This window comes from Carex rostrata, chromosome 9, assembly GCF_964058835.1.
Source record: "Carex rostrata chromosome 9, lpCarRost1.2, whole genome shotgun sequence".
Taxonomy (NCBI): Eukaryota; Viridiplantae; Streptophyta; class Magnoliopsida; order Poales; family Cyperaceae; genus Carex; species Carex rostrata.
The window spans coordinates 12,357,628-12,385,498 of NC_135926.1; the positions used below are offsets into that span (position 1 = coordinate 12,357,628).

The 27,871-nt window shown below is 33.2% G+C and overlaps 4 protein-coding genes and 2 long non-coding RNA genes across 8 annotated transcripts; 5 read left to right on the top strand and 1 right to left on the bottom strand.

The window, feature by feature from the left end:
- Window positions 1-5: 5 nt before the first annotated feature.
- LOC144559786 (Translation initiation factor SUI1 family protein) lies at window positions 6-27,835 on the bottom strand. Of its 3 annotated transcripts, XR_013513244.1 has the most exons (8): window positions 27,477-27,835; window positions 27,309-27,386; window positions 27,025-27,089; window positions 26,439-26,520; window positions 25,122-25,189; window positions 24,283-24,366; window positions 266-372; window positions 6-56 (listed from the first exon to the last, which is right to left on the bottom strand). XR_013513244.1 is itself a non-coding variant. In XM_078308909.1 (7 exons), exons 1-7 carry the CDS (start codon window positions 27,625-27,627, stop codon window positions 316-318), a joined length of 585 nt encoding a protein of 194 aa, XP_078165035.1. In that variant the 5' UTR covers window positions 27,628-27,835; the 3' UTR covers window positions 248-315. The 3 variants fall into 3 exon arrangements, 2 of the variants coding, with proteins under 2 accessions (XP_078165035.1, XP_078165033.1); XM_078308909.1 differs by lacking the exon at window positions 6-56 and having other exon boundaries at window positions 248-372; XM_078308907.1 differs by lacking the exons at window positions 6-56; window positions 266-372 and adding an exon at window positions 23,394-23,655.
- Window positions 1,162-1,978, top strand: LOC144559686 (putative histone H2A.1). Its single transcript, XM_078308787.1, has 2 exons — window positions 1,162-1,446; window positions 1,568-1,978. Exons 1-2 carry the CDS (start codon window positions 1,237-1,239, stop codon window positions 1,808-1,810), a joined length of 453 nt encoding a protein of 150 aa, XP_078164913.1. The 5' UTR covers window positions 1,162-1,236; the 3' UTR covers window positions 1,811-1,978.
- On the top strand, window positions 3,635-4,205 carry LOC144559754 (uncharacterized). The gene is made up of 2 exons (XR_013513229.1): window positions 3,635-3,869; window positions 4,018-4,205. It is a non-coding gene; the product is annotated as an uncharacterized LOC144559754 (long non-coding RNA).
- Window positions 11,096-11,981, top strand: LOC144559685 (putative histone H2A.1). The gene is made up of 2 exons (XM_078308786.1): window positions 11,096-11,407; window positions 11,528-11,981. The coding sequence occupies exons 1-2, from the start codon at window positions 11,198-11,200 to the stop codon at window positions 11,768-11,770; spliced, it is 453 nt and encodes a 150-aa protein (XP_078164912.1). The 5' UTR covers window positions 11,096-11,197; the 3' UTR covers window positions 11,771-11,981.
- LOC144559864 (putative histone H2A.2) lies at window positions 15,485-16,342 on the top strand. Its single transcript, XM_078309016.1, has 2 exons — window positions 15,485-15,813; window positions 15,899-16,342. The coding sequence occupies exons 1-2, from the start codon at window positions 15,604-15,606 to the stop codon at window positions 16,151-16,153; spliced, it is 465 nt and encodes a 154-aa protein (XP_078165142.1). The 5' UTR covers window positions 15,485-15,603; the 3' UTR covers window positions 16,154-16,342.
- Window positions 17,460-18,923, top strand: LOC144560009 (uncharacterized). Its single transcript, XR_013513302.1, has 3 exons — window positions 17,460-17,534; window positions 18,380-18,481; window positions 18,864-18,923. It is a non-coding gene; the product is annotated as an uncharacterized LOC144560009 (long non-coding RNA).
- Window positions 27,836-27,871: the final 36 nt, after the last annotated feature.

Genomic DNA, 27,871 nt, shown 5'->3' on the forward strand with positions numbered 1-27,871 from the left:
TAAAATGTAAGTTAGCCTTCAAATGATTACGTCTCTTGTGCAAAAGAATGCAAGAACTATGCACAAATAGGAGCAAACGAAGCAACAAGCGATTTGATAAATATAAAATTTCCATGTAAAAGAAAAACAAAAACTATATGGCTCAATACAAAATTTAGCAGACAAATCAGAATACTTTACAGTCACAAAGACAGTAAACAATTTTAAGCCAGAATTATAAGAACATAACAATACAATTATATATACAAACAAAACAGGAGAAAACGCCTCTTTTGAAAGGGCCACATTTTGGAAAGGCAATTTTCTAACAAAAACTCAGGCAGCAGCAACCTTCTTTCCGTCTTCAATGAAGAAAATAGCAGATTCAGGTACCTAGCATAGAAGGGTATTTAATTATTTCACAATCTTTAACAAGTTCTGGTCTCAATATAGCACAGGCTTTACATCAACCCAACTCTCACATTTGGTATTGATATATACTGACGATATAGTATGCTTGAATATATAAAGCAAACTCACTAAATCAGGTCAGTTTTACATAGAATATTTGTCTAGTATAGCTGGAATACTGACAAGATCAAACCTTAAAAATTAAGAAAACTTGAGTACTTGTCAGAAATTTGAAGTTTGATTGATTTAATGCCTCCCAGCAGTAAATTTTTTCATTAGATTTAAATAAGGACAGCATTGTTTGATTATGGTGAGATTTTGTGAATTTATCATTCTCAACTCCTTTATTACAAAATGAGGATGAAAGATTAAAACCTAAGCCATGCACATACCATTGTTGAATTTTCCCACAATATCATATTTTTTTGCAAAATCTGGTCAAGGTCAGGGCTTGTTGAAAGTATAACATAATTTGCAGAACCAGTTTTTAGTATAGTTACATACAATCTGCTAGTATCCCATTTTTGATGTCAAAAAGAAAAAGCTCACTATGAATGACCATTATTTGGGCCTAAATTTGGCAGCCCAGCCCATCATTTGATCCCTTGAAAAAACACATCCCTTTACTGAGGCAGGGCAGCCCCATTGAAAGTCATCTCACCCGTCAATGAACAATAACATCTGACCGTTGAGTATCTTTCCCACGGATCGCCAGCTTGGCATCTTTTCATTCTATATAAAAAAGAGCAAGAGAACCAAAACTATCACCGCCCAAATTCGAAATTCCAATCCGAAAAACATAAAAAATCCCGCGTCTCCTCCTCTCGTTGTAATCTCAGATCTGAAATGGACGCCGCTGGAGGCAAGACCAAGAAGGGAGCTGCTGGTAGGAAAGGTGGACCCAGGAAGAAGTCTGTCACACGCTCTGTCCGGGCTGGCCTCCAGTTCCCAGTTGGTCGCATTGGTCGGTACCTAAAGAAAGGCCGGTATGCTCAGCGTGTTGGTACCGGTGCTCCTGTCTATCTTGCTGCTGTTCTAGAGTACCTTGCAGCAGAGGTAAAATTCAATTCTGTTTTTTTAGATGCTGGAGTTGGGGAAATTCAAAATTATTTGTTGCTCTTATTTATTGCTCTTAATTATTTGTTGCTCTTAATTATTTGAAAAATTCAAAATTCAGGTGCTGGAGTTGGCTGGGAATGCAGCGAGAGATAACAAGAAAAATCGTATTGTACCTCGCCATGTTTTGCTAGCGATAAGAAATGATGAGGAGTTGGGGAAATTGCTTGCTGGAGTGACAATTGCAGCTGGTGGAGTGCTTCCCAATATTAACCCAGTGTTGCTACCAAAGAAAACCAAGAGCGACTCCCAAGAGACCACAAAATCTCCCAAGAAGGCTGCCAAGTCTCCCAAGAAGGCTTGAGATTTGAGTTTGCTCGGCTCCTGGTGTGGGATGTATGGTAGCTTAGTGGGTTACTTTTATATATATGAATACATCTTTTGTATTGTATTGGGATGGTGATTAGGCCTTGTAGCTAGGGTTTTGATTTTAATCTTGTTTTAATGGAGAAGTAAAATGATTATGTAGATTTATTTTCTTTGGTTTACCTTGTTGTGCTTGAATTGAATATAATTGCAGTGTCTGGTACCACTGTTCACCCCAACCAGTAGCAGTAGCATTGCACTGCTCTCCAAATACAGCCTCCGAAAAACATAAATGAACTACAACTAGGATATCCATAAAGGGGAAATTAAAACCAAACCAAAAAAAAAAACAGAAGAATGTGCGCTCTCTTCCATTCCCAGTTGCTAAGTTGTTTGTATTTAGGTTAAATCAAAAATCTCTGAGTTGTGGTAAATTGGTATTATTTTATCACTGGTATTGTGTTTATTTTGGTGGGTTTTGTGTGATTGTTATTTTTGTGGGTTTTGTGGTAAATTTGTGCTTTTTTTGTGGATTTAGCTCAATTTCTCACTGTTTGCTTGTCTGGCCAAACCAGTATCTCTACAATAACAATTTCTCACTGTTTTAAAATGTACTTTTCCCATTTTTATTTGTACAAATTTATTATGCACCTTGATTACTACTCCTAACTCTGGTTTACATAGTAAAAAAGAAAGATATCTGTAGAGTTGCATATTATCAGAACTGCAGCTTTCTGCAACAATTACTAGGAATGTTGAACAAGGATATATAGATTCTGATATATAGAAGTAAATGACCGTTAATTACAAGGATAGATTCGATTATTCTAGATACTGTCAGTAGCTTGATTTTTTAACAGTAAGTTCAGCCTCTTAGAAAAAATGCAGGTATAATATATATATCAGAGGTTTTCTTCGTTCATAAACCATAAAGATGCATCCTCTAGTCAGTTTTTTTTTAATCTTTGCAAAGGTCAGTTTATAGAACTGCTGAACTTATGAGCTAATTTGTCAGGAGAGCGAGGGGGCATTCTAAAATAATTGCAGTGCCTCTGTGTTTGCCACTTGTTCTGTTAAGTTCCTCAATCAGACATGTGATTCGCATATAAAGTAGCAATATCTGAGGCCCAGCGTTCGCTACGGTAATTGTAATATGCTTATCCAAATTTATTTGCTTGGATCCTCCATAACAAATGAAAATTCCAGTTCAGTATACAATCCTATTTAAAAACAAAAAGAGGTCGGTGCTTATTAAATTTCATAATTTTAAGAATAGCTTTTCAGCCATTCTCTCTTTTGACATTTCTCTTTTGGAAAAAAAAAGTAATATAATGTTTTCAGCTTTCACACTTGTCTAAAAGTCTCAATAAATCTTAAGCAAAGTTCATTAGTCCGTAATTTTTTCTTTTGCTGAACTGCTAATCAAGTTCAGCCTCTCAATAGTTTTAAAAGGGAAGCATAAATTGTTCCTCTTATCATAGTAAGATTTGGGAATCAAAAATTGAATTAATTAAAGCAATTCAGATTTATAATTCCTTAAATAAAAGACGTCAAGTTCAATCAAAGAAAAAGATATATAGGTTAATGAGCTAGTTTCAGCTGGTGTTGACAAACTTCTTATCCAAATTAACAATCAATGCCAACTCTCAAAGTGCTGTGCGATAGCAAGTTCGGTATGAATCATGGTAGAACAGGGAGCATTTCAGCAACTATTAAACAAATCATAAAAACTAGTTTTAGGTCTTCATGTTGAGCTATGGGTTAAACTTCAGGTTGGTCTTTTAAACATATGGTTGGGTGATCTAAGGTAGTATGATAGATTGATAGTCACAAGATAGCATATGAATTGAATACCTGATTGGAAGTTTCCTGTTATTCAGTACCACTGGTATGAGATCCTGTACTGCCGGCTTTGGAGAACCAGCAAGCATGAACTGTGGTAAGAATTCTGGTAAGAAATCATGAGCTGGTACAGACTACGTTACCACTGGTACGTATCCTGGAGCTGACCTCAAGTGCATCTAAGATTGAGCAGAAGTGAAGTAATAAAACCATCCGTTACATATTACATTTTTCATTTTCTTTTTATGAGACTCTTTTCATATTTTCTTTTATTTTACATGTATTTCTACAGCTAAAGGTGTAATATGCTAAATTTCTATGTATTACTATGAATTGTGTTTCAAGTTCTGATTTTTATTGCAGGCACTTTTGTTCAAGATAATAGCATATCACAGAAGTGACAGAGCTCAGTTTGCTTGAATATTTTATACTTTATAGTTGGAATATACTTTTGTGTCACATTTAATAATTTGGACTTTGAAGTTATTGTTATTTAGAGGCAATTTTGTTTGTATATTCATCATGATAATTGTTTTCTTGGCAAGTAGAAATGATCCATGTTTTTTATTGTAGTGTGATAATGAATTAGTATTGTATGTTGTCTTCTCTTTAGTTGCTTCTTAAAATGATATCACTTTGATCCTGAAATTCCTATCAGGTATGTAAGCTAAACCTATTCAACTTCTGAAATCTTTAACAAATATTTTGTTTTTTACATAAATATAGGAATTTATAGGGTCTTGTTTGTAATTTTCACATATCATTGTTGTCAGTTCTTTTATAGCACATTCATCTCCAACAGGGCAACAGGTCAAGTTAAAAGAACGATTTAGTCCAAGTATTTAAAGTGTATACCAGTATCTGGTACAGTAAAATTTGAACAGTATATAAATGCCTTTGATCTCTGCTATTTACATCGAGCTGCTGATTACATCGAGCTTTAAACCCCACGATAAACTAAATAATAAAAATGATATTTACAATGAGATCTAACCTTTAAACCTCAATGATCAAGCATTCAAAATAAAATATTGAAGCATTTAAACCTAACGATCAACTAAATAAAAATGAAATATATAGCAATCTCACCTCAACAATAACACTTCAAATTTCTAGAATAAAGCATATAAAGCTCATGTACAAAATATTTAATTGAATAAAAAAAATAAAAAACACTCCAATTTACTAGTCCCATACTTGTCTCACTAAACGGAAGGGTAGCCATACAATTTACAAATAACATACTTATCTCACCGTAATGGAGAAACTTCCTTTGGAAACATATACTACATTCATTGTGTGAAATTTAACTAAACCATGTGAAATTTTAATTCCAAAAACCAAAAGCATTGACAGTTCAATAGTCATCAAAAAGCTCATATAATGGTTCATTTGTCCATTCTGGAATCGAGACCTTTGAAACCAGCATTTCTTTTTCATAATTTTCTTGGTTTGGTTGCAAATTGCCTTTCAAAATCATGTCCTAATCGATAAAATTTATACAACAATTATAATTAAAGTATCATGATTTTAGATTACCTTAAAGCATGAATTTTTAGACCATAAGTGTTGGAACTTGAGTTCTAAAAACTCAAAATTCCTCTTCAATAATTTTGCTTAAAATTTCTATTTGTAATATTGAAATCATAGAGGGTTAAATTTGTAAATATCATGTCCATTAATTTCATTTCCGTCAATTACTCTTTGAATTGATTTATAATAAAAAGGAATAATAATTAGCCACTTGAGCACCGTTTAACCTTTTATTGATTATCCATTAATATTCTTTTAATGAGTTAGGCTGGGTTGCTATGGATAGCATAGTGGCCTCTATGCTACGGCTCAATATTCGAGTTTTTAAAATCCAAACGGTCGATCCGAACCGTTCATCTTATTCTCCATATTAATATCTGCTTGGAGACCAAAATTTACATTTTTCTGAATTTTTTTACTATTTATTAAGTATTTTACAAAATTGTTGATCCAACGGTGGCTGCACAAAACAGTAAAACCGTTGGATTAGCGATTTTCAAAGTGGCTTAATAAATAGTAAAAAAATTCAGAAAATTATAAAATTTGGTCTCCAAGCAGATATTAATATGGAGAATAAGATGAACGGTTCGGATCGACCGTTTGGATTTTGAAAACTCAAATATTGAGCCGTAGCATAGAGGCCACTATGCTATCCATAGCACCCCAGCCTAACTCTCTTTTAATAGCCTTATATTTCGGATCCGTTTCTTTTTCTTATTTAATTCGTAGTCTCACTCAAACATGATAAAGATATATCTCTCATCCATTGATCTCTTAGTGGCTGTGGGTTTTGAATTCGAACTAAAACAAGAATGATATAGTTCTTTTATTCTTCCATTCTTCCATTCAACCATTTTACATTTATCTCAATTATGAAATTCTGATCTATGCTGGATATTGCGGAGTCATCGTCAGTTGCTTCTATGGCGTGCCTAAGGAGCAACAACCCCGGATTATCTTGGTTGCGGTTCCATCTTGCACGATGAGACGGAATACGCTTAAGGAAAGTGTTTCGTACACGATCCGGGTAACTCTATTTCAATTTGATTTATTTTAATTAATTTGTAACTATCCGAATATTCTGAAAATTTATACCAACAATCTTAAGCGTATTCCATGTAATTCGGATAGTAATCATTGAGATTATCATTTTGATTTTCTGTAATTAAATTTGATTATATTTTAATATAATTATTGAAGAGACGCGTATAGGTGTCTCACTGTTTTGGTATGAGAATAGAAATAGTAAAAAAAAAAAAAAAAATTATTAGGGTAATTAAGAAACTATGTTATATATGTTATATGTAGAATAAAGAGCAACAATCAATTATATTCAACATTGAAAATTGTAAATCATAGATCTCTGGTTTAGTAAATCTAAAAAGAAAATCATAAAAGTATGATGATATGATAAATAATTATCTGCAAGTTTGATTATATATATATATTTTATAATTTAGATAATAACAATGCTTAAGTAATTAATCGTTGATCTATAAATGCAGAATTTGATAATTATAATTTGAAACATTTATTATATTTCCATATATTATGTTTCTTCAATCTTTACGTTAAAGAAAATTAATTGAATATACTTTATTTGTCATCTTTTCTTATTTGGTATTCCAAGAAAAAAAATAAAAACTTTCCCTTAATTTGATCTTATCAATTGTCCTCAATAGTAACCGAAATTAAAATCTTATTTCTTACTAGACATTATAAATTTCTTACTGTCTAAATATGATTCTAATAAATTGAAATCTGATTTTATTAATATTAAATCAATCAATTAGATTTTCAGTTTATTTATCTAGAAAAGAAGAAATGAAAAATTACTTGGTCAGTATTAATAATTGGACTGATAAATATTAATAACTGAACTTATTTGTAATAAAAAATAAATTTAGAGTTATTGGAAAATAATTTTTCAGAGTCTTTGGTTTACAATAACCATAGAATAAAATAATAGAAATGAATAACGTAAGCATTGATATTGACTCTTGTCATAATCATTAATTCTTATATTTTATAACCAACGAAATAATTATTTATTATAGTAAAAAAAAAAAACTGAAAGACTAAAAATTATAAATGCCCTTATAATTATTACCTTTGTAATTATGAATCAATTACAACCACCTTGGTTATTCCCTTAATGCTCCCGAAAAAAAATAGATAGTAATAAGTAATGAGGATTCAAATCATCTTTATGATTAATTAAACAAATAATTAATGAATGAATACATCTCATTATTATTCATCGGTTTTTGGTTGTATAAATATTCATGTTATTATGACCCGAATGTTTATTTATATGGTTTATCCAAAGAAGAAAGTAAACTCGTTAAGAAGGCTTCACCGTTAAATAATATTCAAAATATGCTATGATTAATTAATTAGTAAAATTTATAAATATTACAAAATGTTATCAAATTGTACAAGTGAATGTTTTAGTGTTCGTTCATGTGCATGACAATGATCATATGTTACGGTTTAGTAAGATATGGAAAATAATATAAAAATCTATTAATTAAGCAATAAAATAATTAAAAGAATACAATCATATATATTGATGATTAACTTATAAGAGATCATATTGAACTCATTGCTTATGAATGATATATATTATTGTCGATAAGACAATATATTGTATTAGTAACATGATTTTTACTTATAGTGTAAGTAACTAATGAAATGAATTATATAATGTTCAGACGTTGAACAGTAGATCTTGCATACAGCTATTCTTGCCTATTTCTAGAGGTCCGAAATAAGTAAATAAATGATATTATTTCACATATATAACAGAAGATATCGTGTGAAACTTTAATAATCAATGAAATATTAAATCAATATTACACAATATATATATCATGACTGAGATGATAAAATCATTTGATTGACTTCTGTCATAGTATATTTTTTATGACAATCAATATTAATTTGAATGCATTAAATATGCACAATATTTGAGCATTTATTATAAGAAATAATTAGAAAAATAATATTCTTATTTTTCTCATGTATAGCAGAAAATGTGGGGGTTTATATACTTATTGAAATATTTAATGCACCTTGAAAATGTGGGGGTTTATATACGAATAATGATATATGTAATTAATTTTATGTAGCATGATGCTATGATGTTATAAATAATTAATTCATGAAATTATTAATATGATTCATGAAGATTATTATTCATCACAGATAAATGAAGTAAAGAAAAAAAAATGATAATTTATTGATATGAAAATGTTGATGATGGACTAAAATTAAAGTCCTCGTATAAATTTTATCGAGGGGGGTGGGTGCTAGCCCTAATGGGTTTTCTTACGGTGGCAACCCAATCTCTGATAGGCGATTCCTTGATAGAGATTCAATGGGTAATAACAAACCGATAAGTTGATCAAAAGAGCGCACACTTTTAAGGAGCATTGACTCCAACCCCATCCCTATGGTGAGTGTGCTCTATGTAGATGGTAGATTGAGCAATTTAGCTCTTAATGAGAACCGAGGCGGTAATTTCCGCAGGATATGAATCTACACATATCCTTGGTAGGAACTCACCTATATGAGAGTGTCTGTAACGGCCGCGGTGCGAGGCATGGGTAAGCCTTTAAGACTCTCATGAAAATCCAAGACTTGCGTAAGGCCATTAATGCGCATACCGCGACGAGAAGCTCCATGTTGTGTGTGTGGTGGTTGAATTTTAGATAAAAGGAACGAGTTCAAGACATAGTTCACTATGTTTCCTCCAAATTAAAGCTATCAATACTAGATGAAGTTCAAAGTTTCTAAACTACTTCATCGATGCACAATATTAATATCCAGCAATTTGTTTCTGTATAATATCCCGTTTGATATTCTTAAATTTTGAGTTTTGTGGGGGATTGTTGGAACTTGAGTTCTAAAAACTCAAAATTCCTCTTCAATAATTTTGCTTAAAATTTCTATTTGTAATATTGAAATCATAGAGGGTTAAATTTGTAAATATCATGTCCATTAATTTCATTTCCGTCAATTACTCTTTGAATTGATTTATAATAAAAAGGAATAATAATTAGCCACTTGAGCACCGTTTAACCTTTTATTGATTATCCATTAATATTCTTTTAATAGCCTTATATTTCGGATCCGTTTCTTTTTCTTATTTAATTCATAGTCTCACTCAAACATGATAAAGATATATCTCTCATCCATTGATCTCTTAGTGGCTGTGGGTTTTGAATTCGAACTAAAACAAGAATGATATAATTCTTTTATTCTTCCATTCTTCCATTCAACCATTTTACATTTATCTCAATTATGAAATTCTGATCTATGCTGGATATTGCGGAGTCATCGTCAGTTGCTTCCATGGCGTGCCTAAGGAGCAACAACCCCGGATTATCTTGGTTGCGGTTCCATCTTGCACGATGAGACGGAATACGCTTAAGGAAAGTGTTTCGTACACGATCCGGGTAACTCTATTTCAATTTGATTTATTTTAATTAATTTGTAACTATCCGAATATTCTGAAAATTTATACCAACAATAAGAACTTCAATCAATTTTGCAAGAGTAAGATTTCTTTGGATTTTTCTTGAGTCAGCGGCTGTGAAGGAATGAGGAAGGAGAAATATGACAGGAGGAGGGGGTGAGAGATCTAAGTGTGATAAAATGAAGAATGAGCCTTTCCTTTGTCCAGAGTTCAAAATATAAATTTAGACGGTTTCTCATAAAGATAGTAATCAGGTTAAAAATGGAATGAAATCAATTCTTCAATCCAGATTTCTTTGGATCGTGCAAGGATTAGTGCAAGAATAGCGATTTTTGGATTAGTAGTTGAGAATAGTGCTAATTCAAGGAATCCAAAAATAACACTAACTTTGACAATTCCGGATTAGTAGAAATGTTGTCTGGATTATATGTTTGGAATAGCAATAGAGGGTAATAATATAATAATGATTTATTTGTTTTTATCTTTTCTAACTAACTTTATATTTATAATGACTTGTTAAATATATATGAAGCATCATATTTTTCAATAATACTTCAATCCAATCACAATTAAAATTTAATTAAACAATATCACACAAATCACACAAATTTAATTTTGAAATATTTTTTTTACTATTTAATAATAAATTTCAAAATAATAATTTTTTTACTATTTAATAAATTTTTTACTATTGTTCTGTGGAGAATGAATAAAAAAAGGTGGAGAAGGTATTTTTTTATTAATATCACTATTCTTGGTTTCTCTCAAATCTGCTAATTCACTTTTTCAACGGAAGAGCAGAATAGCAATATTTCCATTCTATTCTTAATTTCTATTTGGCATTTGGATGACAGGAAATCTGGAACAGTGGAGCTATTCTTGGGTTATAGACATTTTTTTTTCAAGAGACATACTAGTCATATCAATATTATAATCATAATTAATAATGAATTTTTTTTTTTTGTTATGAACGTGACGAAACATTACATCCTCCTCTTTAAAAAGAATTTTGTCCTCAAAATTCAAACACTAATCATAATTACTTTTATTTTCTGTGACTAAATGCTACATGTTTTCCTTCTGCATAAATGCATAAATGCTAGATGTGTGGACAGCCTTTTTGGAGTTTGATATTGTTGTGCGTGCGTACCTATTTCTGTTATTGAAAAAAAAAAATGCTAGATTTAATTTCAAACTGTAAAGTGAGTGTGATTCTCTGCAATACCAAAGAGGATAGGGATTCGAAAAAAGTCAAAAAACTGAGTATTCAAGTATTCCTTTACAACGGATCGCCACCTTGGCAGCCCCATTGAAAGTCATCTCACCCGTCAATAAACAATAACATCTGACCGTTGAGTATCTTTACCACGGATCGCCAGCTTGGCATCCTTCATTCTATATAAAAAAGAGCAAGAGAACCGAAGCTCTCACCGCCCAAATTCCAATCCGAAAATCATAAAAAATCCCTCGTGCTTTCATACTCTCCTTCCTCTCCTTCCTCTCCTTCTAAGTTGTAATCTCAGATCTGAAATGGACGCCGCTGGAGGCAAGACCAAGAAGGGAGCTGCTGGTAGGAAAGGTGGGCCCAGGAAGAAGTCTGTCACACGCTCTGTCCGGGCTGGCCTCCAGTTCCCAGTTGGTCGCATTGGTCGGTACCTAAAGAAAGGCCGGTATGCTCAGCGTGTTGGTACCGGTGCTCCTGTCTATCTTGCTGCTGTTTTAGAGTACCTTGCAGCAGAGGTAAAATTCAATTCTGCTTTTTTAACCACCTTCAGCTTCAGTTGTTATCCAATCCAACCTTCCTTTATTGCTCTTAAATGACTAATGGGTTTGTTTAATTATTTGAAAAAAATCATTCAGGTGCTGGAATTGGCTGGGAATGCTGCCAGAGATAACAAGAAGAACCGTATTGTACCACGCCATGTTTTGCTAGCGATAAGAAATGACGAGGAGTTGGGGAAATTGCTTGCTGGAGTGACAATTGCAGCTGGTGGAGTGCTTCCCAATATTAACCCGGTGTTGCTACCAAAGAAAACCAAGAGCGACTCCCAAGAGACCACAAAATCTCCCAAGAAGGCTGCCAAGTCTCCCAAGAAGGCTTGAGATTTGAGCTTGCTTGGTTCCTGGTGTGGGAGGTAGCCAAGCTTAGTGGGTTGGGTTTTATATGAATACATCCTTTGTAAGTAAGCGGGATTGATGATTTTCCTTTGGTGGCATTGGTGATTAGATCTTGTAGCTAGGGTTTTGATTTTTTTTTTTTTTAAATCTTGTTTTAATGGAGAAGTAAAATGATTAGGTAGATTTATTTATTTTCTTTGGTTTACCTTGTTGTGCTTGAATTGAGTATAATTAGTGAATTTATATTGCTGCATGTGATAATTCAGAAATTTTCATTGGAGGCGTGTGCATCACCAAATGAACCAGTAAGGATAATATCAGGTACAAATTAGCTCACCAAATTCACTGGTGATATATGCATCGCCAAGTTTACCAGTAAGAATAATATCAGTCAAACTAGCATCAACTTCTAAGCAGTGTAATTGACCACTATCAAATTTTCACTGGTGATGTGTGCTTTCAAGTTTATAGTCACAATTTGATTTTTGGCATTGCCTGTTATAAAATTTTGCATATATTTGAAATACTGATAGGAGGCTGAGTGAATTTGATTTTAATTCATGTAACCATTCTTTTATGCACACGCACATCCAATTAAGAAGGATAAACAAACCTATCCAGAAAATAATGATTTACTTCTAATTTCCCAACTTAATTGAAGAGATTTTAAGCTGCTCATGCAAGAGAAAAAGGATCTTATACCAGTGTACCAGAACTCTGAATGAAGATTATGAAGTGTGTACCAGAACTTTGTATATACATATGGAGTGTGTACCAGAACTTCTGAATCTGTTTTGATCTTCTCTACTATGCCAATTTAGAATCCAGATGGACGTGGGGGACGGGGGGGTGGTTAATCTTAGGAATTGTGCATCTGTCTTCTCTTCCTATGTAACAATAATGCCAGGAGATACAGTGTACCGATTTAATAATCAATTAAAAAAAATCAAAGAAACAAGATGGAGATGCAGTGTACTCAGTTTTATACTTTTATGCATGCTCTTTACTGTCCTTTTCTCCTTTACACTCTAAGGAGCAATTTCAAATATATTAAGATAAAAACTGAGTACAAGAAAATTAATATTACAACACCACCGATACAGTCCTATACCAGTAACAATACCAGTAAACTGACACCTATCTAACAACCAACACTCATTTTTTTTCCAATACCACTGTCTGGTACCACTGTTCGCCACAACCAGTAGCATTGCACTGCTCTCCAAATACAGCCTCTGAAAAAACAGAAATGAACTACAACTAGGATATCCATAAAGGGGAAATTAAAACCAAAACAAAAAACAGAAGAATTACAACTACAACTATCATCCATAACCATAACAGACCCATTAATAGACCCGTTAAGCACTAATCCGGATTTGGCAAGAGATTGGTGCCCATCATGCCCATTATTTCCTCCTATAATATATAGTGCCGCAACAAATTAGATTTGTTGTTGCATAAATAAACCAAGAAAATCACACATGTTATACCAATTAGGAACAATAAAGATCATTATAAAAATTTGAAACCCAAAATCCATGGTTCATTTATCTACATATTAGGCCTAGCTCAAGTCCAGCACCCCAGCGCAAATTGGAGACCTCAGTAACATACCTGGTAATGGTACCGTGATCCTTTTCAATGGTACTCAACAAACCAATATCAAGAGAGATTTAAATTCTGATTAAATTTGTTGAGTTCTCAATTTAATAATCAAACCAAAAGAACCAAAGAAACAAGCAGAACTACTGCTCAATTTGTATACATCTAAAAAGGAAAAAGAAAATAAAGTAATAAAATCAGTTTCTCGATTTCACCCAAACTGTTTTTCTGTTTCATTCCTTTTTTTTCCTCCTCTTACACAGTAAGCTGCCCCCACTGCTTCAAGAAAACAAAAAAATAAACTTAATTGAACATTACTCGGGGCATAATTTAATTTTTTTTTAAGGATTCTTCAAGGGTTAAAACTTATTTGAGTAAATGTGAACATTACAAAGTTTGTCAACTAATTTCACAAAGTACATTCTTTCGAACATTTTTTCCTTTATTGGAGTAAATGTGAATTACAAGTACCAAAACTGGCTTTTGGATTAAATTGAAAAGCATTAATTGACTTGTGGTTGCACATGACTAATTTTAGACCTAACCAGGCTATGAAACTCAATTGCATAATTGGGTTGACCATGTATGAAGACATATATTTCTTGTGACAAACTGCAATTAAGCTATAAAGAGACAAAATAGTAGGAATAGAGAAGAAGAGTGATCAATTCTCAATTTCATAATTCCTCTATTCCTTAACTATTCCTCACCTCACCGAACATACCCAAATAGTAGCTATTCTAGCTAATCTAGAGTGCATCAAAACGTACCCTTAAATGTTTAAAAATTATAAATTGCATTTAACACTTACAAAACTTAATTAGTTTTAGATAATTAAGTTAATACGTTGATCATCATTTAATTAACTAAAAATCTTAATTAGACATAATTTATAATTTGATAGTTAATTATTAGTTTAAAATTTTCGGACTATAACAAAATGTGTACATGGATGCACTAGAAAGTTTCCCTTAAATTTACTATAAGTGTTTAGGAGCTGATTAGCCCATACATCTAGGGGTGAGTAAATCGCTCATAACTCGTGGGCCGCTCATAACTCGCTCATTAAAAGCTCGCTTAAACTCACTCATTTATCTGCTCATTTAAACTCGCTCATTAACAACTCGCTCATTTACTTAATGAGTGAGCATGAGCATGAGCATGACTCAACTCGCTCATTAAGAATTTGCCACATCTAATCCCTGCCACATTTAATCATGTGTAATTCTGTGTAACATCAACCTTGCCTCATTAAGATTGATAGATAGTGAGCATAGTTTCATATTTAATCCTGTGTAATATAGTGAGCACAATGTAACATTTAATCTTGTGTAATATACTAATATTCATGATTTCATATTCATTTTTTTGTAAATCGGCAGAACCAAGGTTGCTTGTTTAAGATGAAGGTTTAATTCTAAACTAGCAATTTAAAATCCCAACTGCTTGTTGTTTGTTTAAGATGAATTTTCATTATTGTTTTCATAATACAAATTTGTAGGTATGTGACAAGGAAATATCTATCTGTATGTCACAAGTAGGACCGTCAAAATCGACAAGACGATAGCTGTTGAATTTTTATTAGTTTCTGTTGGATTATTCTATTTTTGTAATATAATTATATTTTTGTTGAATTTTTATTATATTTTATTTTAAATAAATTATGACAATTTGTTATGATGACTTTTAACAAATTTTGTTATGCGTAGGCACACTATATAATTTTGTTATGAGTCATAAGTCATAACTCGTGAGCCGCTCATTTATCCGCTCATTTACTTAATGAGCGAGCATGAGCATACCCTAACTCGCTCATGCTCGCTCATTAATCACCTCATCCCAATATCCCATTTTTATGTGAAAAAGAAAAAGCTCATTATGAATGGCCATTATTTGGGCCTAAATTTGGCAGCCCATCATTATTTGATCCCTTGAAAAAACTGAGCATTAATGTATCCCTTTACCACGGATCGCCACCTTGGCAGCCTCATTGAAAGTCATCTCACCCGTCAATGAACAATAACATCTGACCGTTGAGTATCTTTACCACGGATCGCCAGCTTGGCATCTTTTCATTCTATATAAAAAAAGAGGAAGAGGAAGAGGAAGAGGAAGAGGAAGAGAACCAGAACTGTCACCGCCCAAATTGCAATCCCAAAATCATAAAAAATCCCGCCCAAACTCTCCTTCTAAGTTGTAATCTGAGATCTGAAATGGACACCGCTGGAGGCAAGACCAAGAAGGGAGCTGCTGGTAGGAAAGGTGGGCCCAGGAAGAAGTCTGTCACACGCTCTGTCCGGGCTGGCCTCCAGTTTCCAGTTGGTCGCATTGGTCGGTACCTAAAGAAAGGCCGGTATGCTCAGCGTGTTGGTACCGGTGCTCCTGTCTATCTTGCTGCTGTTCTAGAGTACCTTGCAGCAGAGGTAAAATTCAATTCTGTTTTTTTAGAGTGCCTTCCAACCTTCCTTTATTTATTGCTCTTAATTATTTGAAAAATTAAAAATTCAGGTGCTGGAGTTGGCTGGGAATGCAGCGAGAGATAACAAGAAGAACCGTATTGTACCACGCCATGTTTTGCTAGCGATAAGAAATGACGAGGAGTTGGGGAAATTGCTTGCTGGAGTGACAATTGCAGCTGGTGGAGTGCTTCCCAATATTAACCCGGTGTTGCTACCAAAGAAAACCAAGAGCGACTCCCAAGAGACCACAAAATCACCGAAATCTCCTTCCAAGAAGGCTGCCAAGTCTCCTAAGAAGGCATGAGATTGATACTTGTTGCTGATAGAGTGGTTTGTCTGTTTCTAGCTTGTTTTTGTGGGTTTTGGAAGTAGTTATTTTGTAATTAAGTTGGGTGATTCTCCCTTTAGTTGCAATAGGGTTAGTTACTAAAATTATGGAGATATGTACTTGGGGGCTTCTTTTAATGAAATGAACTTGACTGTGTTTGATCAATTTATTTGGTTTACATTGTGATTTGCATAAATTGAATAAATTAATGAACCATGTTGTTGCAATATGTATTGTTGTTTTGCATTATTTCCTGTGTGATATCAGGTCTTCACTGCAGTTTCCAAAAAAGAAGTGCTTATCAGATTCCCTGTTTCTGTATGCTGATGTTGTTCATCTCATTGTTCACTAAACTTCTCTCCAAAAAAAACATGACCAATGTTCCCAAATCTCACAGATGTGTTTGGCTCATTGTTTGCCAAATTTGAGGCTTTGAACGGCTCGCTGGCTGGAAAAGATTGCTGAAAAATCTGAATTTGTACCCCCATTCATCCTCACTATGCAAAGTGTCACTAGGTATAACATTTGCTAGCTGGAATAAAATTAAGTTCCATTGTAAGTTATCCATTTGCAATTTGACTGAATTATGTGCTCTTTAGACATATGCTGGTAACCAATGATCTGTGAGATCTGCACAAAAATGTTGGCCATCCAAAAGGAAGAAAATAAAATAAAAATAGAGAGGTCAGCTAGCGTTGATGCAGAAATAAAGACATTTGTTTTTAAAATATAACATCCAAATTAGCCCCAATCTTCATAAAGTGCTAATTTAATCTTCAAGTATAATTTCTTACAAAAATTATTGTTTTATTTTCTACTGCAGATGAGCTTCTTTCTGAAAATGTCCAGTTAAATGGCCTCATGGTACAAAGGAGAGATGCATTAGATGCATTCTTATATCTAAAAGGTAACAATTATCTCATAGATTTATGCAAAATTATTAGTAGCTTCTATGGACCATTAGAAAAACAAAATTAAAAGTTTGACCACTAGATTTCAATAATTATTCCCTACCAAAGCATTAATACAACATTCATTTACCTGAGAATGCCATAATAGATTAAGCTCTTTGCTTTTGTAAGTTCTTTATTGACACAATTATGTGTTGTTCTAAGATTCTCTATAGCAAGTTAGCAACAGTTATGCACTACTACTGTCTTAGGTTAAAAATCGAGGCTAAAATATCAACCATGTCATATACCGTGCATGGTTTTCATTTTACCACAATTGCTTCCAGCACACTAATTTCATCTTCTTTATATTTTTCCCAATATGTGCAGAGAGAACAAGTTATGTTGGGCAGCGCAATAAGCATCATTCAAGAATTCTGCAGAACCATAGGTGCTCTCCGTCTTAGGTATTGCATCTCTTCTTCAGTATACTTCTCTTTATTTTTTTGCTGTGGAATTCTCTTCCTAAGTGTGCAATGTTTCAGTTCACCTGTAATTCAGCTACAAAATTTGCTAGAAGGGTCTTCCCTGGTGCGATCTGGCTGTCGCTAATCTGCTGATAATTAATTTTGTTCCTGTTTTCTTTGTATTAGGATTTTGATAGTTGCTGATTTTTCTATTTTGGTTTCTGTGGTTGTTGTCTGGCCTTCGTCTACTTTAGGCTTTTGGTTTTGTACCAGCTCACTTCTCGCTAGGTTTTTGGGCTATGATTTTTTCTGGTATTTTTCTGATTTCTCCCCTTGGATGGTTACAATTTTCTATTATAGTCACAGAAAATTGGGGTCTGATCTTTGCTCATTTAATACGGCTGATAAGAACTGAGAAATTGGGGCTTTGTTTGTTCCTCAGTTTTGAACTTTGTGGTACTGGTTTTGTTGGTACAAATTAATTTCTGGTACCTTGCTAGAATGCACATGTGCATGTTTGAACAGTGTGTCGTGTTCGAGCAACACATTTAACAACATGAATATCACGTTAACTATTTCTCTCATAGCGTATAAGTGGTAGGTATTTTTTTTTTCTCCCAAAAGATTACTTGCAGGGTACCTAGTAATTACTTACTAGTACATTCCTGCTCCAGTGTGGTAACATCGATTCGCGTCAGGACAATCCTCCAAAACTGGGCTGAATACATGCATCTCCATATTAACTGTCAAATTTCATTCATTAGTCATGTGGCAATTTTCATTGCTCTAATTATTGACTTATTTACTCTCTTATAATTTTCTCCTTTTTTCCCCAATTTAAACAGACGGAAGATCCAACAAGAAGCCAATTTATAATCTAATGTTGCACTGAAAGTACAGTGTTTGCTATGTGCTTCTCATCTCTTCGTTTTTCTGCTATTATAAAGGTACACCGTCTGTTATGTTCTTTGTTAACTTTCACATAATTGTACGACGCACTGGTATAGTAAATTGCAGTTGCATCTGTCTGTAGGTGAATATATAACAGAGAAATATTTAGGTTTACATAGCTGCAATTATATTCCATTTGTCATTGTCTCATGTGTTTCCACAATTCACCCATACAATTTTGTGTTCCCTCATGGTCTATACTCTATACCATGCACAATTTAGATGAAAAGAAAAAAAAAATTATAGTCCATCTGATTACTACCGTGATGTCACTGGTAAATTTGAACATGAGAAATTTTAACCTGAAGTGCTTGATGTTGGCCAACGATACAAAATCTCCTTGCAATAAGAAATAATAACTTGATATGCATTTTCCAGGTTATGGGGTGGCTGCCAATCATTCTGATTTAGACAAAATTGTTGTGTGCAATATTCGGGTAATTTATTCTCTTCTGCGAGTCATTTCACTGGAAATAAATTGTATACGAGCAATTGAATAGTGCATTAAATGGGAGTTGTATTTTTGTACTTACACTACACATATTCCAAACAGTTTTATATTATTTTTAGGTAGGTACAAAATCACTGTTTTTTGGATTGTTAACTGAAGTTCTTTTGTTATGTTAAAATAAGATAAGATTCAATATATCCTGAAAAAAAATACCATCATAAGGTTAACAATGCATACAACATAGCCGTGCTACTCCATTGCAAATAACAGATATTTTAGGAATCAAAATACAGAGAGGCGAATTGGTTTGCATTATAGTTTAGTTTGACCTCATTATATATGTAGATAACTTTCTCATTTTACATTTCATAGAGTTGGAGAGAATTTCCAACTATAACCCTGGTAGCAGAAGAGGATTGAACATTTCTGAGGTATAGATCCTACAGTAAAAGGGGTTTGATGGTAACAATATTGTTGTGGATGCAATACTTGATGTTGTTTCTAATAAGATCGATGGTGAAGATTTAACACTGATGATGTGCTAAGAGCCATTGATAGAGGAGGCAAGGATGCCAGCTCACTATCAAACAACCAGCAATATATTGGGTATTAGTAATTTCTTAAATTTGTCATGCTTGATCAATACTTCATACCAGTACTATATATTACTACACTCAAAATCTGAATAATGAAATAGATTACCACTCAATAAGGAGAGAAAACAAAATTAATGGTACTTGTATAATTTTTTAATCTCCTTCGCAATATAAAAGAACTTATGTGTCTATTCTAATAAAATAAATTTAGGTCTCTGATCCAATTGATGGAACTAAAGGGTTCTTGAAAGGAAGTCAGCATTTTGAATTTTTGGATTGCACGCGCTACTTCTTAGGGCCTGTTCGGCTCTCTACTGTTCACCGTGGGAAAAAAAAATTCACTCAGAGCCAAGTTATTTTTCCCACGATGAACAGTAAAAATTAGTTCAAAATTATTGATTCCCATTCCCATTTCTTAGCAGGCTGCCGAATAGGGCCTTAATCTGTCCACTGTTTCAAGTTCGTGTGTTACACTTCTTTCCGTACATAACTTCTCTGTCTAAAGTGTAAAAAGATAAAATAGTTTGAATAGAATAGATTTAGTATTAAATTAGCAAATCTATGAAAAAATTTCTCCCGTCTACTAATTGAAGTTACTTTTTTTGTGCCTAGGTGCCTTTGCGAGTTTTAAGGTACTTTTTCATTCTTATTAACTTGAGCTAATCGAATTAACAAATCTGAGAAGATGTGTAATACAAGTTCCATACCAATATAGTGATATACTCTTCCTGTATATTTTATGAGTAAGGCTACGGTGCTATGGGTTGCATAGAGGGTTACGATGCAATGGCTCAATATTTAAGTTTTCAAAATTCTAACGGTCGATCCGAACTGTTAATCTTGTTCTCCATATTAATGTGTTTGGAGATTAAATTTTACATTTTTTGGAAATTTTTTACTATTTTATTAGATAGGTAGAAAATCAATTAGTAGACAAAAAATGAATTGAAATCTGCTGAAATACCTATGGATTCCAGCAGATTTGCACTCAAAAAAAAATTAGTAACCTCTCTACAGTCTACAGTCTACAGTCTACACCACATGTAACTGATACATATGGTTTTTGTCATTTTGTGGGTGCACATGGTATTTGAAGCTGACCAGCTAGCGAAGCTTCCCCAAGTTGCATTGCATTGCTGCTTTTGTTTTCTTCCAAGGAATTAACAAATCAATGCATGCATTATTATTGTACCCGTGGAGCTCAAAACCACAAGCATGCACAGTGGACAGAGCAAGTGTACTAACTGGTAAATAAATCTGGTGCGATTTTTTCGGAATCGCAGGGACCTGCTTTTTCAAATCAAATCATTCATTTGTTTTGAGATTCGTGCTTAAAACCAATTGTTTTTGAGATCTGTGTATTTCAAAAAATAAATGGTTTGATTTGAAAAGGCATGGTCCTGCGATTCCAAAAAATCGCACCAGATTTATTTCCTTTCAAATTAGGTGCCTGGGTTAATTAAATATTAATGCTACAAAATTAAATTCTTCCCTCGACTCTTTACCAAACAAAAAAGGAAAACCAAATGAAGATGACGTACTTTATTCCCAGCGTTCTTTTCAAGTTTTGGTTGTCAAAAGGGAAAAAGTTAAATAACGAAGAAGACTCATAACCAGACGAGGCATTATTAACAAACAGTTTGATTAAAAACCCATCCAAGGGTAAGGCTAAGGCGCTATGGGTTGCATAGAGACCTACGGTGTTACGGCTCAATATTTGAGTTTTTAAAATTTAAACGGTCGATTCGAAGTGTTCATCTTGTTCATCATATTAATATTTGTTTGGAAACCAAATTTTACATTTTTTGAAAATTATTTACTGTTTTTTTAGATATGTAGAAAATTAAATATCTGAATGGTACAGAATTTTTTAGATCAAGTGATTTTCTACCTATCTAAAAAAATAGTAAAATTTTTTCAAAAAATGCAAAATTTGGTCTCCAAACACATTAATATGGAGAACAAGATAAATGGTTCGGATCGACCGTTTAAATTTTAAAAACTCGAATATTGAGCCATAGCAACGTAGGTCTCTATGCAACCCATAGCACCTTAGCATTACTCATATTTTATTTAGTTTTATTATCATTTTTGTTCTCTTTTTTTGCAAAGACTGCACCTTCATTTGTAGTCTACCTAGGCTAAAACTGTAGCAATGTAGGCTTAAAAATTGAACTATGACGATATAAATGTCTTCTGATATGAGTAACACAGAAAATTAAATGCTTCTAACATGATTTTATTATGTCAAGAACTGATTGCTATATTATATTAAGCTTGGATGAACCATATTTCTTTTCGTAAATATGACCAGCATAAGGTTACATTCTTAACAATATCAAACTGTTTTCCACTAAAAAATAATAATATTGACGATATGAGGTTCACACACTCTCTTGGTCGAGCAGTTCTGACAGCTTTGGTGCTGACGAGAGTAAGTTGTGCAAAGAAATATGATTTCTAAAGAACATTAGCCTAATGTCATGACCCACAACACTTATGACTTCGCTGTGCAAGGAAGATATACCTGAGAAGGCATTGGTTTTTCTAGACCTAATAATATGTAAAGAACACAAGTCTAATGTTGTGATAGACAGGCTCTTATAATTTTGTTGTGCAACGAAGGTGGAACTTAGAAAACATTGAATTTTGTAGTTATAATTTCCAAAGAGCTTGAGCTTAATATGATGATATATGGCGCTCTTATGATGACATGATTTCTGAAAGGCATGAGCCTGAAGTTGTGACCTACAGTACTCTTGTAAATGGACTGTGCAAGAAAAGTGAAATTAGTAAGACTTGGATTTTCAGTAATTCATAATTTTCATATGGCTTAAAGTTAATCTGATGATGTATATCACTCTTATAACTGGAACAACATTCTGATAGTTGGTATACGCAGCGAAGGTGAAATTTAATTAGAAGGCATTGTATTTTTTTGCATCTCATCATTTACGATGTTGGTATTAAATTTTTTGAAGGGTTATGGAATAGAATTTTTGACTGTTTGACTTTATATTAAATGAATAGAAAAGTTTATAAAATGTATATGTAAATGCATTACGTGAAGTAGATCGGTTTTAATAGTTTAAATTTGTCATTTGAAGTCTAGTTAATAGATTTTTTAGGAGGTAACACTGCATGTCACTATTCTATAGATAGCATGCTAGCATTTCACTATATATATATGGCGCAACCATATAAGAACACGTTGATAATGACATATATAACTATAGTCTTACTAAAAGTTACAAGAACAGAAAACTCAAAATTTTTTTTTATAAATTCAGAGAGAGAGGTGGTAGACTTCATTTTAATCTGTAATTATTTGTGCAGTTTGATTTGGACAAATTAATATTAAATTTCAATATTTTGATGAGGAAATATCAAAATTTAGTACTTTGAACGTGGGTATTAATAAATTCAGCAATGCCAAATAAAGTGGTTATTTATAACAGATCCGAAAGTATAATGGCCCTTTAAAATCTGGTTCTCCCAATCAGCCCTCCAATATAACAAAAGCCATTATCCCTTAACCCTCCAATATAATACTGAAGCAGTAATTGGATCATGCCTAGTCTTCAGTAACTCTTGCATCTTTTTTGGACTGACAATTAAGTTATTTTTTGCAAATTCCAGCTTCTTTTGTTTTCTTTTGTTGAAATGTTTGTGTTAACTTAAGTTGCAGTGCAATAAATTATCAGTTTACTTTTTCTTGTTAGCAACAAAATTATCGAATGGTGCAAGTTATCAAAAAAGAAATAAATTAGTATCTTTTGCTAAAGACCAACAAATAGGCACAGATAAAGGAATAAGCGAAGCTGCAAGTGATTTGATGAAAATAAATTTAAAATTTCCAGGTAAAAGAAAAGGAAAGCTATATAACTCGATACAAAATTTGGCAGACATATCAGAATACTTTACAGTCACAAAGACAGTAAACAATTTTAAGGCAGAAATACAATTTTAAGCCAGAATTATAAGAACATAACAATACAAACAAAACAGGAGAAAACGCCTCTTTTGAAAGGGCCACATTTTGGAAAGGCAATTTTCTAACAAAAACTCAGGCAGCAGCGACCTTCTTTCCATCTTCAATGAAGAAAATAGCAGATTCGGGTACCTAGCATAGAAGGGTATTTAATTATTTCACATCCCAATTTCACAATCTATAACAAGTTCTGGTACTGATATATGTACTGATGACGATATAGTAGTCTGGCTAGCCGCTAGTATGACATCAGTATCATTTCAGTCTATATAACACCAACTCCAAAACTTGTCGAATCGATTTCAAACGGTGAATCCAAACCGTTCAAACTGATCTATTTCATTAGTTGTACGTTTACATGCAAAATTTATAATTTTTCTAATTTTTTTAGTATGAAATCAAGCGGTCAAATATGTGAGTTTTTAAGTTAATTTTAATGCATTCATTTCTCAACATTTTTGACCGCTTGATATGATACTTAAATAACTAGAAAATACAAATTTTTTTGCATGTAAACACATCACTCATTAAGTAAATTGGTTTGAACGGTTTGGATTAGTCATTTGAAGTCTATCTAATCAATTTGTAGTTGGTGTCATACTAGCCTGACTCCAATATAGTATACTTGAATATATAAAGCAAACTCACTAAATCAGGTCAGTTTTACATAGAATATGTGGCTGGTATGGTGAATTTGTGATCTTCTTATGTCAATGAAAAGTTAAAGACATATATAATCAGGTTTAGAAAAGTACTTACGTCTGGCCATGTATCAGTTATGAATTCAACAATGTCATAAGATATGTCTCCTTGCACATCAATTTGCTCCTTGTCAGTAGGTCCCTGGCAGAAATTTCAATTAACAAAAGATAAAGGGAGATTTACAAATTATTATAGACATTTTCTCCTCTAATTGCTACTTACAAGCGCCAATAGGGTGGGACGTTACCAACAAATAAAAAAGTTCAATTTTGACTAGCATTTGTTGCTACTGATTTCAAAATATTGTTTTACTAATAGTCTCTCCTCCTGGCTGTGAACTCAAGCACTTGAACACAATAAAAAAGAAAGAGTGAGGCTATGGGAATATGCATATTGCGGATCGACCCGCTATGGATCTATACCTCTATTTTGAAAGTTCAAATAGTTGATCCGAATAGTTAAACATGATCTTCATATGAAAATGTACCTGCGGACCAAAATTGTACATTTTTTTAATTTTTTTACTATTTTTTTAGATAGGTAGAAAATCACTTCTTTTGGACGGTCTACAATTTTCAAATCAAGTGATTTTCTACCGGTCTAAAATAAAGCAAAAAAATTCTAAGAAATGTAAAATTTGGTCTGCAATTACATTTTAATATGAAGATCATGTTAAACGCCTTAACGGTTTAGATAAACGTTGTGTAATATGCACATTACCATAGCCTTACTCAAAAAGAAAAGATAACCTTATAAAGTAAGCTGCAAATTTTTGCAGATAAGTTTCATTTTTTTGCTTGAGACATCTCTATAACTGTACTGTTATTCAGTATCCAAACTGAATGGACAATAATTCAAATAAATATTGCATAACAACTAAATCTAATATATTTTACCTTAACGACAGATGCTCCAGTAGCAAACTTCTTTCCAAGCTTTTTAGAAGCATCACTGAGCTTTACCCCTGAAATTTATTGTCCAGTAAAATTGTAAAACAGAATATTGTTCATTTTAACTTTCTGAGCATTAATTTGCACTTTTTTATCAGTTATGTGGAATGGAAGGACCAGAAGCATTTTCAAAGGGGATAAGACCAAAGGAAACATAAGTTTGAGTGCATTAATTCTTCCTGACTGTCTTTCAGTTTTTTTTGGACATGCGGGACCCACAGACTTTGTTCCTCACAATATAGAAGAGACGATAGAGATCGATGGCATTATGATGTGAACCTTCTGGATTTAGTATAGAAGAACTAATAATGGCAGTTACTTAAAACTTTTGTTCCAAACTTCCAATACAGCCTTTCCTTGTTATTACTTTGTGTTTTATGCTTTGGCAGTTTGTGAAACTACTATATTGCTGTTGTTACTAGAATAATTACTTAGGAGGGCTCTCTTTGCCTTGTTTCTAGTAATGGAAACTATGATCATTATAGACCATCTTCCTTTTAAGAAAAAAATCTATTTAGCTCCTCCTATAGAAAGATCAAAGCTCTCTTTCTACTATCTAAGCCAAAAAAAATCATGTGTATCCCTGCAAAGCCTCAACATATCATACATACCCCAGTAAACATTAAATATAAAATGGCACGGAATATTATGGGCAACCAATTGATTAAAAGCCAAAACTAAAACTACAGATGTAGTGTTATCTAAACATCTTTTTTCATGTAGATATATGTGTATCAAATTTCATGCAATTTGAAAATTGTGTAGTAGTCAATCAAAGGATGACAAACCTGTTAAATTTTTAAATTGCTCAATGAATGATTAAATGAGTTTCACCAAATTTGACAGACAACCTATTTAAGTGAGGGAGAACGTATTACAACAAACAACAACCAAGCCTTTAGTCCCAAACAAGTGAAGGAAAACATATTACAATCTTACTTATTTATTTTGGTAAGATCTTTCTTGCTATCGTTGTTGTCAAATAATATTGTTGTCAATATAACCTATCCCAACAAAAAATATCTTCTTATACACCTCTATTCTTAATTGTCCCAGACTGCACCTTAAAATGAATGAGGGAGACAAGAGATACATGTTGGGAGTTCTTCCAAGTGATTAGGAGACAAGGATCTGATTGATATTTAACATGCTCAATAAGGCTACATGAAATGTTACTTCCTTAAAATCTTGTACATGATATTTGGAGGCCTTGCAATAGCACAAAACATTTCAAGAAAATTTGCACGATGAAAAGTAACTCACCAAAAAGTTCGAGGCCTTTAACAACAGTAACACATTTGCGCTTGTTGCGAACTATCTTCTCAATCACAACTTCAGGCCTCTCCTAAAATAAATATGAAACAAATTTATAGCAGAATGTACATAATGAAAGGTAAGATGACATGACCAAAAGGTACTTGGTTAATAGTACCAAGGTGGATACTCTGTCCATTAAAATCACTGAACAAGCTAAGTTAAAATTGTTGACCAAATTTTCTCCACTGTGCCCCAGGATTTCAATTCAGAATTTCAGACAGTTAAAGGTGCAGTAAGTTACTATTGGCTTTTTCAGGCTTCTTTAGAACATTATCCAACCATAATATTTATGTCTAAATTCAAGTCAAACTGACCTACCATAAGCAATTACATAACTATGATATAAAATAAGGTGATGCCTATTGCACGGAATTACAGAACAATTAACATCTTATTTTTTCTTTTCTCTTTGCAAATTCTGAGGATACATTCTAATATCTTTTCTTCTGAAAGTTAGGGATTGAAAACAACATCATTTATATACAGACATGCCCACAAAACCATATATAATATAAATAGCAGTATAATAAACCTTTTTCTTTATCTTGCCACCAGGAAGGCGTTTCACCTCCTCTTGCTTAGAGGCTGAAGCTTCCCCTATTGATAAAAAACAAGTATCAAATAATTAACTAAAATGTTCAAGAATTGAAGTCAATGATGCCAAAAGGAGGTCACATTTTATAAACTAAATACTACAACCTCAGCTGTAAGATTTGTATGCAGCACATATCACCAATTTACCAGTGCTTCAATCCAAACAGTGAAATTATCTAGCAAAATAACTAAAAGCCAAATTGATCAGTAGTAACAACACACCTCCAGTGTTTCCTTTACTGGAGATCCCCATTCCATGTAATCTCTCGGCCGTCTTCTCCACGTCCTTCCCATCCCCACCTTAAATAAGAAAAAATACTTAGAACAATAAAAAACAAAGCTTCGACCGGTTATAAACCCCATTCTTTTCCAATGGAGAACAAAACGAACCAGCAAACAGATCGGGATAGAGATCAGGTGCGTGATCGCGAAGCCATGGCTTGCACTTCTCAAAATCGGGCCCGAACTCGCAGTACTCAGCTGGTAGGCCACAAACGCCACAGTACAGGACCTTCACTGGTTCTGGCTTATCTGCTGCCATTGAAGCACCACACCACGCCGCTCGATACTCCGCGATCCCTCTCTTATTCCCCTGCTATTTCAGAACAAGAGGAAATCGAATTTATATAGGTAGCGTGCGGAAGCTTTTGATCGGTTCGACGAGCTTGGTTTTGCTTTTGCGCCTTCGTCTAAAATCACTCTAAGAACACAAGGGATGGCTTGATATAAGGGGAAAGATATTTTCTCTCTTTTTTTTGTTCTTTCTTTCTAAGAAGTTAGGGAAG

Excerpts from the sequence above, each read along its gene's own strand:
- LOC144559686 (XM_078308787.1), top strand. The coding sequence starts at position 1,237 with ATGGACGCCGCTGGAGGCAAGACCAAGAAGGGAGCTGCTGGTAGGAAA. Across the intron at positions 1,447-1,567 it reads TAGAGTACCTTGCAGCAGAG|GTGCTGGAGTTGGCTGGGAA; the intron begins GTAAAATTCAAT and ends TTCAAAATTCAG.
- LOC144559685 (XM_078308786.1), top strand. The coding sequence starts at position 11,198 with ATGGACGCCGCTGGAGGCAAGACCAAGAAGGGAGCTGCTGGTAGGAAA. Across the intron at positions 11,408-11,527 it reads TAGAGTACCTTGCAGCAGAG|GTGCTGGAATTGGCTGGGAA; the intron begins GTAAAATTCAAT and ends AAAATCATTCAG.
- LOC144559864 (XM_078309016.1), top strand. The coding sequence starts at position 15,604 with ATGGACACCGCTGGAGGCAAGACCAAGAAGGGAGCTGCTGGTAGGAAA. Across the intron at positions 15,814-15,898 it reads TAGAGTACCTTGCAGCAGAG|GTGCTGGAGTTGGCTGGGAA; the intron begins GTAAAATTCAAT and ends TTAAAAATTCAG.
- LOC144559786 (XM_078308909.1), bottom strand. The coding sequence starts at position 27,627 with ATGGCAGCAGATAAGCCAGAACCAGTGAAGGTCCTGTACTGTGGCGTT. Across the intron at positions 27,090-27,308 it reads CAGTAAAGGAAACACTGGAG|GGGAAGCTTCAGCCTCTAAG; the intron begins GTGTGTTGTTAC and ends TTTTATCAATAG. Across the intron at positions 373-24,282 it reads TAACTGATACATGGCCAGAC|GTACCTGAATCTGCTATTTT; the intron begins GTAAGTACTTTT and ends CTTCTATGCTAG.